At 41.3% G+C, this 19044-nt stretch overlaps 1 protein-coding gene across 40 annotated transcripts in view; it reads right to left on the reverse strand.

The window, feature by feature from the left end:
* The window catches only part of LOC144510004 (eukaryotic translation initiation factor 4 gamma 3-like), a 357463-nt gene that overhangs the window by 200461 nt on the left and 137958 nt on the right, over positions 1–19044 (reverse strand). The window contains exon 1 of one of the 40 annotated variants that reach the window (XM_078239151.1): positions 12346–12372. The exons of the other annotated variants lie outside the window; for them this stretch is intronic. Coding sequence (XP_078095277.1) covers positions 12346–12360 — 15 coding nt within the window. The 5' untranslated portion in view covers positions 12361–12372. Of the gene's footprint in view, positions 1–12345; positions 12373–19044 lie in introns of those variants that run through there. 40 annotated transcript variants of the gene reach the window in all.

The raw sequence follows: 19044 nt of genomic DNA on the forward strand, positions 1-19044 counted from the left end.
TTGCAGTGAATCAGAAGCTGGATGAAGCAGCAATATGATAGAAATTGGTTGCTTATTTTGTTCATTGCTTCAACAGCTTCAAAACAACAAACTGTACCATTAATAGCACTCCAGGAGAGGGAAATCCCTTGAGCTCACTGGAGTCACAACTGCCTTTTGTACAGTGCAAGAGGGATCCTTTCCCAGACTCCTGGGATTTGCCGCTTGATGCGCACATAAAAAAGTTAGTGGGACCTCCTAGAAACAACTGCAAGTTTAACTAATCTCAGAGGGACAGAATGTTGGTATCAGTGAGGTAGCTATAAGGAGGGAGCAAAGCAGCCCCTGAAATTTATTCTGAGAATGCACTGCTTCCACTGTCTGCTTTCCCAGCGGCCCCACCAAAAGTGCAGAACTCTCAATGCAAATTAAAACTCACCAAAGCATAACATCTCAAAATAAGTAAATGATCTAGTGAAATTAAGTTGGGTCAGAGTGCCTGATGTTTACATGTCAGCAGTAATGTGCTGCAGGGACATTTTGTTACAAGTCCCAGCTGGATGCACTGACCATTAGCTAAACAACCTTCTCGTTCCTATTCATTCAGTGACTTTGTGCCAAATCAGTTAATCACGTTCCTCTTCACCATTCTTCATCACTCATGAAGTATGAAAAAAATGCTCAGCTCGTATTACCCAAAACTTAACCCCAGAAGAGAGTTGTTTTTGAAGTCATAAGCAAAACAATCTGTGCAAAAAAACTAAACCTAATCAAAGCCAATTGAGTACATTTGTGTAACAAACAACAAGGAGAATTTACTATTAGTTCACAATCTTTGTGGGATTCATGTCCTAATCAAACTCCAATATTTTCTGAAGTTTTCTCTGTTTTTCTCTGTTTACCATTGGTAAACAGACTAACTGAGAAGTTGTAAAGCACAAAACTCTATGAAATAAACTATGGGTATGTATATTAGCATTTGGAAAGCTGGATGGTTGCGACAATGGATCTTTAACATTCATTTATCTTAATTTTGTGAATGGATCTTCTGTGTGTTTCCAACATTTTCCCTTCATTTCAAAATTGCAGCACTGACAGCCTTTTTTAAAAAATCCAAACTGCTTTCAATCACAACCTAACCATCTTGAACTGTATAATAAAAAAATTGTAACCACAACAGGCATCAACCAGTTCAGTTCTTTAATAAAAATGAAAATAAATAACTCCAGCTACTCAGATCTTCACATTTGTTCTCAGTCAGAAGCTAAAATTGGACAGGTGTTTGGTTGGGCCTAGTGTCACTGCCTTTCAACTACTGCACACAAATAACATTTGATTTGATTTATATTTTTACATGTATTAGTATACAGTGAAAAGTATCTTTTTTGTGCGCTATACAGACAGAGCATACCATTCATAGAGAAGGAAATGAGAGAGTGCAGAATGTAGTGTTACAGTCATAGCTAGAGCGTAGGGAAAGATCAACTTAATGCAAGGTAGGCCCATTCAAAAGTCTGACGGCAGCAGGGAAAAAACTGTTCTTGAGTCTTGCACCAGTTGGATTATTAACTGCACTGACTCATTGGTGAATTATTCTTATTTATACTGTGTTTCTCTCTTACTGGCCCTGGTAACGACAGAACAATTATTTTGAAGGGATTCTGCCTGAACCACAGGGCTACCGCGTAAAATGTGACATGTAAACAAATGTGGCAGGCAATCTGAATTATCCCACCTCAACTCAGAAGAGAAATAGAATATGAACAGCACTATTTTGTGATGCAACAGTCAGTCATAAATCCAAAACTGTACTTACATGTCAGATAAACAAGTTGCATGCATCAATTAGTCTCCAGCAGTTATGCATTTAATAATATATACATAAAAATCATAGAATAATACAGTACAAGAGGCAACTATGCAGTCCACAGTGCTTATGCTCTCATGGACTCTATCATGGTCCCACTCCCCTACTCTTTTTCCATAGCTCTGCCAGTATTTTTGCTTTGGTATCCAAGTGTTCTCAGCTCTAAGGGAACCCTAACCCAGTTTTGTCACATAAAAAGTATCTAATTTCTGGTACTATTCATAATAAAAATGTATTCATAAAGCTTAAAAATTGAACAGAATATTTTATGAAAACAAGTTTTTATTTCAACTTAAAAACAGTGATTTCCGGTTTGTGATAAAGTGATGATAATCTGCACTCATCAAACTGAATTCACACCCTGTTGACTCTCTGCTACACACTGGGAATTAACTGAACTGCTAACTTCCTGGTGTGATGGGGAAACAAATGAGGTTGTAAATTATGTTTCGAATTAGATGAGATGCTCGGTCAAAGTGTTGGCATTTCATGTGTAAACATACTGCATGGTAGAACAACCATTTGTACAGTCACCATCATTTACACCATCCACACTTATCTTGGGCAACTGTTAATGTCAGGCAAATGGTGTTAAACCTTTGCCATTACCATTGAATTCAATTACAACAGCAGTGCTCGTAACACATTGACAATTTAAGGCAATTCAGTAAGCTTCTCAGGCCTAGCTAAATTTGAGTTAGTAGTTAACTATTCACCCTGTTACAGATATGAGATTTATAAAGATGGTTATGTTTTGCAACTCTCTCCCTGAGAAGGTAAAATGAGCATGTGACCTGTTTTGAAGTCAGCTCGACACAGCAAGTGCAATTGTTCGGGATTAAAGGTGACAGAGATTGTTTTGCTGGGAAGGAGGTGTTTCTACAACTATGAATAACAAAGAAAATGCACTACAGATGTGAATCAGTTCACATGATTGCCAGAGCCAAGAAAGCCAGAGCCCAGTAAGAGTTCCTACAGTTCAGCTAGCTGAAGCAGGATTTTTCAGAATTCCTTTAAAATTGATGATGACACAGCAAGACGAGTGTGGTAAACAGAGACTTTATTTGTTAGACAGGTGATGGCAGGAATCTTCCATAGCCTAGGTTCAAGGAGGCCTGGACTAGTTGCAAATTGTTGGTCAGCCTGAAATTCTGTTTGTAGGGTGGAGTTTAAGCAGCAGACTAAGTTGCATGGAAATGTAATATTAAAACTTTCCAATGGTCAGAGCTTCGGTCATGTAATGTTGCCCATTCATGAGTCAGTTGCAAGCCAAAAAACAGTTGCTATGCCTCCGGTCAAAATCCATTGCTCAACTTAATTGTGACTTTTAGCACCTCTGCAGGTATTATACATTTCACAGAATCCCTATAAGACAGGAGGAGACCATTTGGCCCATTGGGTCTGCACTGACTCTAACAGAGCATGCCAACCAGGCCCCATCCCTGTAACCCCACATATTTATCCTGCTAATCCCCCTAACCTACACATCTAAGGGGCAATTTAGCATGTCTAATCCACCTAACCTGCAGAACTTTGGTGGGAGGAAATCAGAGCACCTGGAGGAAACCCATGCAGACACGGGGAGAATGGGCAAACTCCAACAGTCACCCGAGGCTAGAGTCAAACCCATGTCCCTAGTGCTGAGGCAATTGTGTTAACCACTGTGCCACCATTTTGATGGCTTCCCTTGTGTTATAGGACCAGGCTAGGGAGAAAAGTTTCTCCACTGGTCCCTGGTTTCATTGATTGTAATGTGTCCTCACAATGAGAGGTGAGATTCCACGAGGATGAGTGCTAAGCTTTTGCCCTGTACCTGATGTTGAAAATTTCCAGAAACTGTGGCCAACTTGTTAATCATGTGACCTGGAGCAGTCATCTTTCGGTTCAGCAAAGTCCACTTTTTAAATAAAAAGGGCAAGGTTCGATTTAACAATGTGATTTTTTTTCATGTCCTAGGGACATGACAATTACATGTGGTTCACTACTTAACCAGAGAAATCTACACCCACAAACCAACATAACGTTCTTGCTACTATGGCTATTCAATGCTACATGGTTATTAAAGTCAAGTTTTCACACCAGAATTTAAGCGAACCCCTATCCATGTTTGGTTACAGATTGAACTGCACTGCTTGAAAGTGCACTGGTTTACTAATCTTACAATCAAATGACAGAAATAACATGACAAACTTGGTGTTCAAAATCACACATCAAAATAATGGGAGTAATAAGTCTATTTGTAGATGCATTAGATAGGTTCGGTTTATGTCCTGCATTTTGTTCAGTTATATGAACCATTGGACCAATGATAATTGCAAAACTCAATAACCAGTTTTATTTTACTCAGAGTCCAATGGATTTATCACCCACTACTTAGTGCAGAAACAAGCCACCATATGCAACGGGAGCTGCAACTGCAAGTTCTCAATATGCTCTTGATCTTGGCTAACGCAATACATGGACCAAGCATTTTCCTCACAGGGTTCATGGAAGAAACAAGGGCAAAGAAGTCAACCCACAACCTACATATCGTCCAGCAATCGCAGTGTGCAATTTTATAGGCAGTAAGTATTTTTTTTAAATGTACAGGAAGAAGGAAGAGGATACTAGAGACACTAGACTGCAGCCTAATTAAAGGTGTAATACTATTTTCCTCGATTAGGTAACAGGCAAAGCCACCACTCAATGAGGCATTATGCCATACTGGCTTGAGTCCTGCTTTGTGCAATTAGCCAAGGCACTAAAAGGACTGCTAGTGGGTAATGAACATCTCAAGAGAATAGATATGAAAGTTGGCAGTAAAAGGAGAAAGGGAAAGTAGAGTGCATTGTTAAACTGATGGCTCCAGGCTTTGCATAGAAATATAGAAAATAGGAGTAGGCCATTTGGCCTCTTGCGCCTGCTCCACCATTCAATATGATCAGGGCTGATCCACTATCTCAATGCCATACTCACCCCCTCGATACCATTAAAGTCTAGAAATCTATCAATTTCCTTGCTAAATATATTCAATAACTTGCCCTCTGCTGCCTTCTGTGGTAGAGAATTCCACAGGTTCACCACGTTTTCTGAGTGAAGAGGTTTCTCCTCACCTCAGTCCCCGTATCCTGGGACAAAACATCATCCTTGCATCCAATCTGACCAGCCGTCAGAATTTTACGTGTTTCATAGAATCCCTACAGTACAGAAGGAGCCATTCAGCCCATCGAGTCTGCACCGATCACAGTCCCACCCAGGCCCTATTCCCATGACCGCACACATTTACCCTACTAATCCTCCTGACACGAGGGTCAATTTAGCATAGCCAATCAAACTAACCCGCACATCTTTGGACTGTGGGAGTAAACCGGAGCACCCGGATGAAATCCATGCAGACACAGGGAGAAAGTGCAAACTCCACAAGCGACCCAAGGCTGGCATTGAACCTGGTTCCCTGGCTCTGTGAGACAGCAGTGCTAACCACTGTGCCACCATGCCCCTGTTTCAATTAAATCCCCTCTCATTCTTCTAAATTCCAGTGAATGCAGGCCTAGTCGGCCCAATCTCTGCTCACATGACAACCCTGTCATCCCTGGAATCAGTCTGGTGAACCTTTGCTGCACTCGCTCTTATGGCAAGTATATCCTTTCTTAAATGAGACCAAAACTGTACACTATACTCCAGATGTGGTCTCACCAAAACCCTGTACAGCTGCCATAAGATGCACTTGCTCTTGTGCTCAAGTCTGCTAACAATGAAGGCTAACATATCATTTACTGTACAGCATGATTGCTGTACCTGCACGCTTGCTTTCAGTGACTGCTGTACTAGGACACCCAGGTCCCTTTGTAAGTCAACTTTTCCCAATCTATCACCATTTAAATAATACTCTGCCACTCTGTTTTTCCTAAGGAAGTGAATAACTTTACATTTATCCACATTATAGTCCAATCACTCAACTTGTCTAAATCACCCTGAAGCCTCTTAACATCCTCCTTGCCACACTGTTACGATTCCAATTGACACTACTACTGCATGGGAAGGTCCTAGAAGGAACTCTGGCTCAAAAGATCGTAGCTTTTATTTTTTAAAGTTTATTTATTAGTGTCACATAACACTGCAATGAAGTTACTGTGAAAATCCGAGTTGCCACACTCCAGCACCTGTTCGGGTAAACTGAGGGAGAATTTAGCATGGCCAATGCACCTAACCAGCATGTCTTTTGGATTGTGGGAGGAAACCCCCGCAGACACGGGGAGAATGTGCAGACTCCAGACAGGCAGTGACCCAAGCCAGGAATCGAACCTGGCAGCAGTTCTAACCACTGTGCCACTGTGGATGAACAGTCACAGGACTGCAAATTAGCTCTTAACGACAGGAAATACCATTTATTAAACATGAAAAGCTCGACTACAATACAATGCTCCTTCACTTCCACTTATATTCACAAATACACAGTTTTTATGGATAACACAAGTTACAAAATATAACTTATGCTATAACATTCTCAGTTAACATGCCCTGTAAACCAACAGGCCAACCATGATCAGACAATACCTTACTCCGAAACCAAATGGTAGATGTCAACCAGTCAAGACTTTTGATGATTTCTCCTCCAATTCCCCCCAATGGCCGCTACACAAGTGTTTCCAAACTCTACTCTCAAAAAGACATACTTAACAATCTTCTTACAATGCTGTCTCTCAACTGTTTTCAGCATGGATCCAACTCCAGGATTTTCAACTCCCTGTTCAATGTTCCTTTGTCCTGGATAGTTATGAGTTTTCAGATTTTTACACAATCCCTCAGATACTCTCAATTGCTACAGATATCTGACTTTTCTCTAGCCACTTACACCCAGTCTGACCTTTAAAGTTTCTGCTTTTAACTTCAGGGAATTGTACTTTGCTAAATTCCAGTTCCTATTTTCACTATTACTTCAACCATTCTGAAAACCTGTCTTCATTCTCTAGTTTCTAGAACTAACTGTCCTTTCTTTGCTCCAGGATGTGCATTCTTGACCATTACTTACTTCTGTTTCTGGCAGAGCTAAGAGGGCTGTTCTCTCTCTAGCTGTTAAGCTCCTTTTGCCAATTGATTCAATTAAACTCTCCAACGTAAAAAGTTGCTAAACAACAGCTTATTCTTTTTCCAAGCTCCTGTTTGTCTTTCAAGCCATAAACTCTCTAAGCTTAATGTAGACACATACATGCAAACAAACACCTTTAACATGAATCTAACTAGAGTTTTAACCCTTTCTTACCCAGAAACACTAAATTAAACTCACTTAAATCTATATCTTATTTCTAATATCCAAACATACAAACATAAATTACTTAAAAACCGAGTCAGAGAGGTTTACAGCATTCAAACAGGTCCTTCGGCCCAACTTATCCACGCCGCCTTTTTTAAAAATAAGCCACTAAGCTAGTCCCAATTGCCTGTGTTTGGTCCATATCCCTCTATACCCAACTTACCCATGTAACTATCTAAACGCTTTTTAAAAGACAAATTTGTACCCACCTCTACTACTACCTTTGGCAGCTTGTTCCAGACACTCACCACCCTGTGTGGGGAAAAAATTGCTCCTCTGGACCCTTTTGTATCTCTCCCCTCTCAACTTAAACCAAATCCTCTAATTTTAGATTCACCTACCTTTGGGAAAAGATGTTGACTATCTACCTTATCTATGCCCCTCATTATTTCATAGACCTCTATAAGATCACCCCTAAGCCTCCTACGCTCCAGGGAAAAAAGTCCCAGCCTATCTAGCCTCTCCTTATAACTCGAATCATCAAGTCCTGGTAGCATCCTAGTAAATTTTTTCTGCACTCGTTCTAGTTTAATAATATCCTTTCTATAATAGGGTGACCAGAACTGTACACAGGATTCCAAGTGTGGCCTTGCACAGTGTGTCTTGTATTCAATGTCCTGATCAATGACCGAATGCCTTCTTCACCACCCTGTCCACCTGTGACTCCACTTTTAAGAAGCTATGAACTTATGCCCCTAGAGTTCTTTGTTCTATAACTCTCCCCTACGCCCCACCATTAACTGAGTAGGCTCTGCCCTGGTTCAATCTACCAAAATCCACCTCGCATTTATCTAAATTAACTCTATCTGCCATTCATCAGCCCACTGGCCCAACTGATCATGATCAATTGCTTACAAATACTTATAAATACCTCTGCTTCCTGACATCTCACATTTCCACCAAGTTTTGTGTCATCAGCAAACTTGGATACTTTTGGTTCCTTCATCCAAATCATTGATGTATATTCTCAATGGCTGGGACCCAATCACTGATTCCTGCAGGACCCCACTAGTCACTGCTTGCACTTCGAAAAAAGACACATTTATTTCTAATCTGTCTGCTAACCAATTCTCATTTCACGCCAATATATTGCCCCAGTCCCATGCTTTAATTTTGCACACTAACCTCTTAGGTGGGACTTTATCAAAAGCTTTCTGAAAATCACATCCACTGATTCATCTGTTCCACTAGTTACATCCTCAAAAATCTCCAGTAAGTTTGTCAACCATGATTTCCCTTTCATGAATCCATGCTGACTTTGTCTAATCCGGTTGTGACCTGTTATCGCATTCTTTATAATAGACTGCAGCATTTTCTCTACTACTGATAAAATTATGATCTACTAAATGCAAACATATTGCTTTCCGAGTGGAAAAATGCATTCAATACCAAGGTCTTCGGACAGCCGACAATTAGATAAAGCAGATAAATTTTGCCAATCAATTTTCCCATTACTGAGGTGAGTGATCAATATCTTAAAATCAATATCTTCAAATAAGTAAAGAAGATTGTGACTATGGAAAAGGAAATGGCTCAAATCCCAAATAGCACTGAATCCTGCAGTCATGCTTTTACATGCCCAGTTCAGCATTCAGGAAGAGGAAGCATGCAAATTCCTGCAACAAATTCGATGTGGGCAACAGTGATCTGTTTTTAGCTGGAGATGGGGATTAGCCAGGACAAAGCAGCCTGCTTGATCGGCATTTCATCTATCACAATAATCATTTACACACTCCACCGCCAACTATGGCAGAAGTGTGCCTTTTACAAGATGCACCATAGCAGCCCACCAAGCCTCCTTCAACAGCCCTTCCATACCAGTGACCTCTACTGCCTCGAAGGGCATGGGTAGCAGATGCATGGAAATACCACCATCTGCAAGTTACCCTTCAAGCCATATACAATCCTCATTTAGAATTATATTGTCCATCCTTCACTGTCAAAATCCTGGAACTCGCTTCCTAACAGGACTGTGAGTGTATATCAGATGAACCCCAGTGGTTCAAAAAAAGCAGCACACCACGTTATCAAGGGCAATTAGGAATGGGCAACAAATGCTGGCTTTGCCAGCAATGCACGCCTCCCATGATGTTTTTTAAAAAAGCTGTTGTGCTGAGAGCACACTGGAGCCTGAATTGAAATCACTAAAAAGGATATTGACCCTAATTTAGTGTCTAAACTGAACTACATAGCCACATGGACAACTTTGTCCTTGACTGTGTTAAGATATGGACCAGAAATCCCAATGTTGTGAAGCTCAATTAGACCCCAACAGCGTTTCTATTTTTGCATTAGTGTGAGGATAAGGTGTTTCACTCCAGCTGTGATTCTATTGACACACTAGTAAACTCTTATCAAAACAAACTTTATTTAACAATATAGTTTAACTTTTACCAATTGAAATACTTAAACATGACAAAAAAACAATACTGAACTGCTAACCTTTAGTTCCAATTTGAGGCAGTAGAGGTCACTGGTATGGAAGGGCTGTTGAAGGAGGCTTGGTGGGCTGCTATGGTGCATCTTGTAAAAGGCACACTTCTGCCATAGTTGGCGGTGGGGTGTGTAAATGATTATTGTGATAGATGAAATGCCGATCAAGCAGGCTGCTTTGTCCTGGCTAATCCCCATCTCCAGCTAAAAACAGATCACTGTTGCCCACATCGAATTTGTTGCAGGAATTTGCATGCTTCCTCTTCCTGAATGCTGAACTGGGCATGTAAAAGCATGACTGCAGGATTCAGTGCTATTTGGGATTTGAGCCATTTCCTTTTCCATAGTCACAATCTTCTTTACTTATTTGAAGATATTGATTAGACTTAAACTCATCTTCAAAAATCAGTTAGCCACATACAGACTTATGTGCTTGTACGTGGGCTGCCAGCCCTTGTGGCTCCAGGACACCTCTGGAGAGAGACACCGATTTCCCCTGGCAACAGCAGCATCCGGAAAGAGAAAGACCTCTTGCTTCTTTCAGAACCTAGCAGTCACAGCCATTTCCCTATAAGCTTAGCTCCTCTCTTAAGCGCATTACTCTGTCAATTAACCTCTCAAAATCCTACTCTGAAAACCATTGGAAAAACCAAAAAACAAAAATGCATTAACTCAGATTAAAACAAATACATCCCTAGCTAAAATCAATTATTAGCCAGCATTCTCAGCACATAACAGATTGGCACCATGTAAAAGAGAGCTGAGTTTTAAACAAACCCGTCACAAGAAACATGAAATAAATGCATTCCTTAAAGGCACAGTATCATCACAATTGCCATTCCAGACTTAACCCAAAGATTCTGCCAGTGGAATTTGGGTCTTTCAAACAAATCTTCACTTCTTTGCCAAAAAGCCTTTTCCAACAACTGGTAATTCCAGTGTAATTCCACAAATCCTACAGTAAAGCAAAACAGTGGAAAACATTCCCAAACTAATGACTTGCACATTTACTTCCAGAGTAATGCTGCAGTCTAGCAGATCCTTCACCTATGGTTCAGGAAATATAATCTTGCAATGTCTAGTGTTCTGACTATAATAGTGTCTAATTGTTTGGTGGCAGAAACTGATTTGATGCATTGCAGTCTAGATGAAAATATAAAACTTCAGTTTTATTAATAGATTCAGTGAATGGGCAAAACTTGGGAAATGTAGTTAAATGGGAGCTCATCCACTTTGGGGCTGAAGGACACAAACCTGAGGGCTCAATGTGGGAGGGAATGCCACATCCTTCCTTCCACCAGTGCATACCCCAGCGAAAGTTTTTCCTGGTGGGTAAAAACTTGCAGCCCAAGAGGGGACATGATGACTTTTGTAGAATGTGTCAGGAAAAGATCACCTGGGCAGCATATCAATCTTATGATTTGAAGGATCAGCTTTAAATGTGATGTTTCCCCACAGAATATCATGGCCAGGCCGCACTGCAGCAGCACGAAGATGCAAAGAAAAAATGATACAAACTGTGAAACCCCTCGCAATAAAGAATGACCAGAACATCAGTTTAGAAATCACGAGCCTGAAGAGAGACATGGTGAAGAACAGGACAAACTATTTTAAACATGAACAATTAAGGTATAGAAGCAGTACCTTAATTCAAACACATTTATTGCACTATAGAGTGGAAAGCTTGTTCAAAGAGAATATAATTGTGCAAAATTAGTGCATAAACGGGAGACCTCACATCAAGGAAAGAGTGTGAAGCAGGAATGGTCAGGCTATTCTATCACATTACTTTGTGGAACTTGCTGTGTACAAATAGGTTCACACATTCCCTATTTTGCAACACTGATGACACTTCATCAAGTACTTAATTGGCTATGAAGTGCTTTGGGATGTCCGGAAGTTGTGAAAGGCGCTTTATAAATGCCAAAACATTCATAGATTTTTGTGCTACTGAGCAAGTAATAATGAAATGCTTCAACATAAATTTTTACCCACAGAAAAGGATTTCCTAAACAGTCCCCTTATGAACTATTATATTTTATTAGTCAGAAATATTGCAATAAACAATTAGAGAAATTAGCAAGACCCCAATCCCCATAATCACACACTCATCAATTCAAACCTTTTTCGCACTGGATTTTGTTGCGATTTTAATGAACTTATTTTCATTTCAAGAGTGACTGTACTTCAAAAAGTACAACACTGGCTGTCAAGCACTTTGGGGTGCCAAGGTTGTAAATGGTGCTATATAAATGCAAGTTCTTTACCCATTGTCCTCTGTGCAAATAGGCTTCTTTATCAGTTAATGACCAACCTGAAAAGTGGTTATGTTTGAAATATATTGTATCAAGTTTTGCAAATATTAAAATGTCAAGCAATGTCAACACCACAGTGGTACAGCAAACTGCAAGTCAAACTAGCACTTTGCATTGCCACAACTACCCACAAGAGTAAGCACCACTTGAAGCACCGAAAAGAAAGCCACATAACCCTCATTAATAAAGCAACTTGATTACCATAATCACATTTCTATAATGTCCTTTGCATCTTTCCTTGACCATTTTTCTTTCACAAAGCTTGTTACTACAATTCATATTCCATTTGGCTGCAAGTAATTAAGGTCACTACAGTTCCATTTGAGGTTTGAATCTTCACTATAGCACTGCTAAATTAACACGACAATACAGCTAATTTGCAGATTTTTTGTTTAATTAGTCTACTAAGATCTTTTCATCTGATGGGCATGGATGCAATCAAACAGAATCCCACTCACCATGCAGACCATCATTTAGGTGGACACTGTGGCTAGCCTCAAAGTGTGGATCACCATGGCCAAAAAAGTGGAAACAGAAATAAGAACCTGGAGTTTCCTTTTAGAATAGTAAAATTCTGAATATTCCCAGAGAATTGTCAGCAAATATTCAGCCCGGAACTGCACAAAATGTTTAGATTTTACATGAACACAAACACAGTCAGTTTTGAAAGGCAGGTTCAGCACTCAAATGGTGAACAAACCTTCCAACAGCTTCACATGGGCAGGGTTAGCAGAACAGACATAATTGGACAGCCAACTTCAGACACAATGCAGCAGGTTTTGTGATCGTACTGGTTAAACTGAAGCCCTGGCATTTGTCACCTTTTCTGCACTTGAATAGGGTGTTGAACTATTTTCACTTCTGTTCCAGATTAAAAAACACGTTTCCATTTTTTGTCACACCACCACTCCAAAACAAAAAATCATCAAGCCCATAGCTGTCTGCAGCATCAGAAACATGCAGGTCACAAATGTGGGCGTCTCCACAGAACAAAACATAATGCAGTATTGAAACCAGATCACGGTAATCATCAATCAATGCTTCTCTTCTTCTGCATGCTTACATTCCATGCAGTCATTTCTGCACCACACAATAAACAGAGATCAAACCTTTAGAAATATTTGTACCGTTTAGGCTGAAAGGATGAAATTACTGCAGGAACCGCATTATACGGCACAATACGGTATAGTTAATATGGACCCTCCCTTTCAGTCTGAAGCTGCGTGCAGTTCTACTGCAGTGCAAATACAAATGCATGCTTTTAACTATTGATGCAGGGAAGAGGATTACTACAAGTTCAAACACTACATTAGATTGCTGAGCATTAATATATGCACTTAATTCGCAATTCTTTTCAGCAACATTATAAATGATAGATATATTCACAAAATATGAAATTAACAAAACATAATCACCTTTGAAACAATGTAGATAAATTCCAGAATGGACAACATAAAACTTCAATTTATATAGCAAGCTACGGTTCTTATGAACACCACAAAAGGTGTTCCACATACTATTAATCGATAAGCACACATTAGCTTGTTTCACACATAAGATCCCACAATTAGCAATGACAGTCAATCTGTTTATAGCTGATATTGGCCAAGGTGGAGAAGACCTCCTGTTCTTGAGTTGTCCACAGAATGTTTTTACATCTATCTGAATAGGCATATATCTTTAATAAAAAATCATGGTTTTAGTATTACAGCAGAGTAATAATCTGAATTAAGTGCTCAATTTCTATATTGGGCCTTGACCTGATAATTTCCCGAGTCAATGTCAGGTCTTTTACCTGAACCAATCAGTATTCAAAATTCTTTGGCATTTAAGATGCATTTATACTGGCAAGTTCCCTGAAAGAACACCTCTAGCATGCTTACTGAAGAAAGTCTGTTTTTAATGTTAGACCATTTTAATGATTTTTCAAAGATTTCTGTTGTACAATGGGGAATGACTTCTAACAGATAGTCTCTGTTTTTCATTGAACACCGCCACGTACTGATGAGACCTGACAGTACTCTACATGGAGAGCGTTCAGATGAGGCCCTCTCAGGTGGGTGTAGAAGGTCCCAAAGGCACCAATTCAAAAAAGTTACCCTGGGTGCCTTGACCAATGTTCATCCCTCAAACAACAACACAAAACACAAGATTATCTGGTCTTTGTCACACTGCTGTTTGTGGGAGCTTGCTGTACGCAAATTGGCTGACATGCTTCCTACATTACAAACTTTACAAGTACTTCAATGACTGTAAAGTGCTTTAGGACTTCTGATGGAGAGTGTTATGTAAATGCAAGTACGTTTTTAAAAATTATGCTTGCAGTTGGGATCCCTATGACACACTGAAGAATGATGATAAAAGCAAAATACTGCGGATGCTGGAATCTGAAGCAAAACAAAAAAATGCTGGAAAATCTCATTAGGTCTGACAGCATCTGTGGAGAGAGAGTAGAGCCAACGTTTCGAGTCTAGACATGCACATCACATAAACAAGAGGCTAGGAAGATCTTCAACAAGGAAAAGTCCAATCACCGCCACCAATCTTCAAGACATCAACATCGTCAAATTGCTCACCATCAGTATCTTAGAAGACAGCACTGACAGGGAACTTGACTGGACAAACAACATTAATAGTTACTACATAGAAGGGCAGAGCCTAGTTATGCTGTGGCAAATAGCTCACCTCTTGATCCCGCAAAGCCTCTCTACCATGTACAAGGCTCCAGTTCATTGAATTATAGAATACAGCACAGGAGACCATTCAGCCTGTTGTATCCATTCTGGGTCTCTGTTCGAGTAATTCACTTAGTGCCACTCCCCCACTTTTTCCCCCAGAGCCTGCAAACTTGTCCTTTTCAGATAATGATCCAATCCAGTTTTGAATTCAATGACTGACCCAGCCTCCGCCACATTCTCAGGCAGCGCATTTCTCCTCTTCACCTTCCTTTCTTCAAGAAGAATTCCAGATTCTCCGATCTACTTACATAACGGACGTTTCTCATCCCTGGAACTATTCTCATGAATTTTTTCTGCATCCTCTCTAATGCAGAGGCACATGACATGCATAGGCAGCTGGGATCAAGTGAATCCCTTGAAGAGTATAGGTAGAGGGTGTAGGAGTAGAGTTAAGACAGAAATCAGGAGGGCAAAAAGGAGACACGAGATTATTTTGGCAGATAAAGCAAAGGAGAATCCAAAGAGCTTCTACAAATACATAAAGGGCAAAAGAGTAACAAGGGAGAGAATAGGGCCTCTTAAGGATCAACGAGGTCATCTATGTGCGGATCCACAAGAGATGGGTAAGATCCTAAATGAATATTTCTCATCCGTATTTGCTGTCGAGAAAAGCATGGATGTTAGGGAACTTGAGGAAATAAATAGTGATGTCTTGAGGAGTGTACATATTACAGCGGAGGTGGTCCTGGAAGTCTTAAAGCACATCAAGGTAGATAAATCCCCGGGACCTGATGAAGTGTATCCCAGGACATTGTGGGAGGCTAGGGAGGAAATTGCGGGTCCCCTAGCCGAGATATTTGAATCATCAATAGTCACGGGTTGGCAAATGTTGTGCCTTTGTTTAAAAAGGACTGCAGGGAAAAGCCTGGGAACTACAGGCCAGTGAGCCTCACATCTGTGATGGGTAAATTGTTGGAAGGTATTTTGAGAGACAGGATCTACAGGCATTTAGAGACGCAAGTACTGATTAGGGACAGTCAGCATGGTTTTGTGAGTGGAAAATGTCTCACAAATTTGATTGAGTTTTTTGAAGGGGTAACCAAGAAGGTAGATGAGGGCAGTGCAGTTGATGTTGTCTACATGGACTTTAGCAAGGCCTTTGACAAGGTACCACATGGTAGGTTGTTGCATAAGGTTAAATCTCATGGGATCCAGGGTGAAGTATTTAAATGGATACAAAATTGGCTTCTTGACAGAAGCCAGAGGGTGGTTGTAGAGAGTTGTTTTTCAAACTGGAGGCCTGTGACCAGTGGTGTGCCTCAGGGATCAGTGCAACTGTTATTTGTCATTTATATTAATGATTTGGATGAGAATATAGGAGGCATGGTTAGTAAGTTTGCAGATGACACTGCAGAGCGGACAGTGAAGAAAGTTATCTCCAATTGCAACGGGATCTTGATCAATTGAGCCAGTGGGCTGACGAATGGCAGATGGAGTTTAATTTAGACAAATGCGAGGTGATGCATTTTGGTAGATTGAACCAGGGCAGGACTTACTCAGTTAATGGTAGGGCGTTGGGGAGAGTTACAGAACAATGAGATCTAGGGGTACATGTTCATAGCTCCTTGAAAGTGGAGTCACAGGTGGACAGAGTGGTGAAGGCAGCATTCGGCATGCTTGGTTTCATCGGTCAGAACACTGAATACAGGAGTTGGAATGTCTTGTTGAAGTTGTACAAGACATTGGTAAGGCCAGACTTGGAATACTGTGTGCAATTCTGGTCACCCTATTATAGAAAGGATATTATTAAACTAGAAAGAGTGCAGAAAAGATTTACTAGGATGCTACCGGGACTTGATGGATTGAGTTATAAGGAGAGGCTGGATAGATTGGGACTTTTTTCTCTGGAGGGTAGGAGGCTGAGGGGTGATCTTATAGAGGTCTATAAAATAATGAGGGGCACAGATCAGCTAGATAGTCAATATCTTTTCCCAAAGGTAGGGGAGTCTAAAACTAGAGGGCATAGGTTTGAGGAGAGAGGGGAGATACACAAAAGTGTCCAGAGAGGCAATTCTTTCACACAGGTGAGTGTCTGGAACAAGCTGCTAGAGGTAGTAGTAGAGGCAGGTACAATTTTGTCTTTTCAAAAGCATTTAGATAGTTACATGGGTACGTTGGGTATAGAGGGATATGGGCCAAATGCGGGCAATTGGGATTAGCTTAGGGGTTTTTAAAAAAAAGGGGCGGCATGGACAAGTTGGACCGAAGGGCTTGTTTTCATGCTGTAAACCTCTATGACTCTAATGCTTTCACATTGTTTCCAGAATGCAGCCCCAGAACTGGACGCAACAATCCAGCTGAGGTCGAACCAGTGTTTTGTACAGATTTATAATTTGCACTCTATGCCCCACTTACAAAGCCAAGGGTTCTGAACGTTTTATTAACCATTCTCAACCTATCCTAGCACCTTCAATAATTTGTGCACATGTTCCAGCACCCCCATTAGAACTGTACATTTAATTGGGTAAAGGGGTGCAATTTTGGCACCCTACTGCCTTCTCACCTCTTCCTGATTAAGTCAGGGCAAGAAGGCTCATAGATTACCTTCCCGCCTGGACATTAAGTGATAATTAATGGTATCAGACCAGCAGCAGGGAGGAGGAGACGCCACGTGGGGAACCCGAAAAGCAAACCTTATTGAGTTTGCTTGCAGGCTGATTGATGGGCCTGGCATTGGGAAGGGGAGGGTGGGTGGCACTGGAAACCACCCCGTCCAAGCTTCCGACTTAACTCCGTCACCCAGTCCCTGCCCTCGCTCACCTTTGGCCTGTGGTCCATTGTTGATCCTAGGCCTCTGGCAGCTTCCACCACTTCCGCAGCAGCACTGGAGAGCTGCCATCTTCTGATTTGTCCTCGATCTCAGGGAAGGCCCAACGCTGACCACTCAAGTGCTTGAACACATGACGTGATGGACATTCCCCAACTGGAATGGCACAAGTCTCGCACAGGTTCTCCAGCTGGTGGGCAAGACCCCCCATTGCAGATAATAAATTCGCCCATCACTTCTAAAAGCTTCCAAACCTCAAAGGTTTGACTAACTGATGGTGGTTGATGGGCTAATCGTTCTACCGTTTTTTGTACAAGATTTTTGTATAAAATTTGCAATTCTCCAGTCCTCTGACACCACTCCTGTATCTGAGGAAGAGTGGAAAATTGTGACCAGTGCCTCCACAGTTACCACCCTCATTTCATTCAGTTTCCTTGGATGCATCTCATCTGGTTCTGCTGCCTCACAAAATTTTAAGTACAGACAGCGTTGCCAATACAAGAATAGATCAGAGACTTGGAATCCTGCAGCTAGTAACTCACCTCCCGACTCCCCAAAGCCTCTCCATCTACAAGGCACAAGTCAGGATTATGATGGAATACTCTCCACTTGCCTAGATGACTGTATCTCCAAGAACACTCAAGAAGCTCAGCACCATCAAGACAACGCAACCCGCTTGATTTGCATTCTTTCCACAAATATTCAATCTGTCCACCGCCAACAAATAGTAGCAGCAATGTATGCCATCTACAAGGTGTGCTGCAGAAACTCATCAAGGTTCCTTAGGTAGCACCGTCCAAACCAAAGACCACTATCTAACCACCACCTGGAGGTTTCCCACTCACCATCCTGACTTGGAAATATATCACTATTGCTGGGTCAAAATCCTGGAACTCCCTCCTTAAGAGCACTTGCCACCACCTTCTCAAGGACAACTAGGGATGGCCTTTCACCCCTAGCCTTAGCAATTTTAGACCAAATGTCTGAATTACCTCTTCTTTCACCTTGACCTGAGCAGCTCCCTCTTTATTAAAAACAGGTGCAAAGTATTAATTTGGTACCACAGCCATGTCCTGTCTTCTTTTTGGTCCCGAATTAGCTCCACTACTCCTTTTATTACATTTTTACTGTAGAATCATACAATCCTTACAATGCAGGAGGCAGCCATCTGGCCCATTGAGTCTGCACAACTCTCTAACATAGTGTCTTACCCAGGCCCTCTTCCCCCACCCTATCCCCGTAACCCCACATATTCACCATGACTAATCCACCAAATCTAGACATCTTGGGAGACTACGGGCAATTTAGCATGGCCAATCCACCTGACTCGCATATCTTTGGACTGTGGAGGAAACCGGAGCACCCGGAGGAAACCCACGCAGACACAGGAGAACGTGCAAACTCCACACAGTCACCCGAGGCTGGAATCGAACCCGGGTTTCTGGCGCTGTGAGGTAGCAGTGCCAACCACGGTGCTGCCCCCATTTATATGTCTATTGAGAATGTCTGCATTTCCTTTTATGTTCACTGCCGGTCTCTTTTCTTTCCAGTTTGGAAAGAACATAGCAGCAATGTCATCAAAATTATCAGTTTCAAATAGCACAGTACCCTAGCTTAGGATATGCACATCACTATCTAGCTCCTAAAATTTG

Source organism: Mustelus asterias, chromosome 22, assembly GCF_964213995.1.
Source record: "Mustelus asterias chromosome 22, sMusAst1.hap1.1, whole genome shotgun sequence".
NCBI lineage: Eukaryota > Metazoa > Chordata > Chondrichthyes > Carcharhiniformes > Triakidae > Mustelus > Mustelus asterias.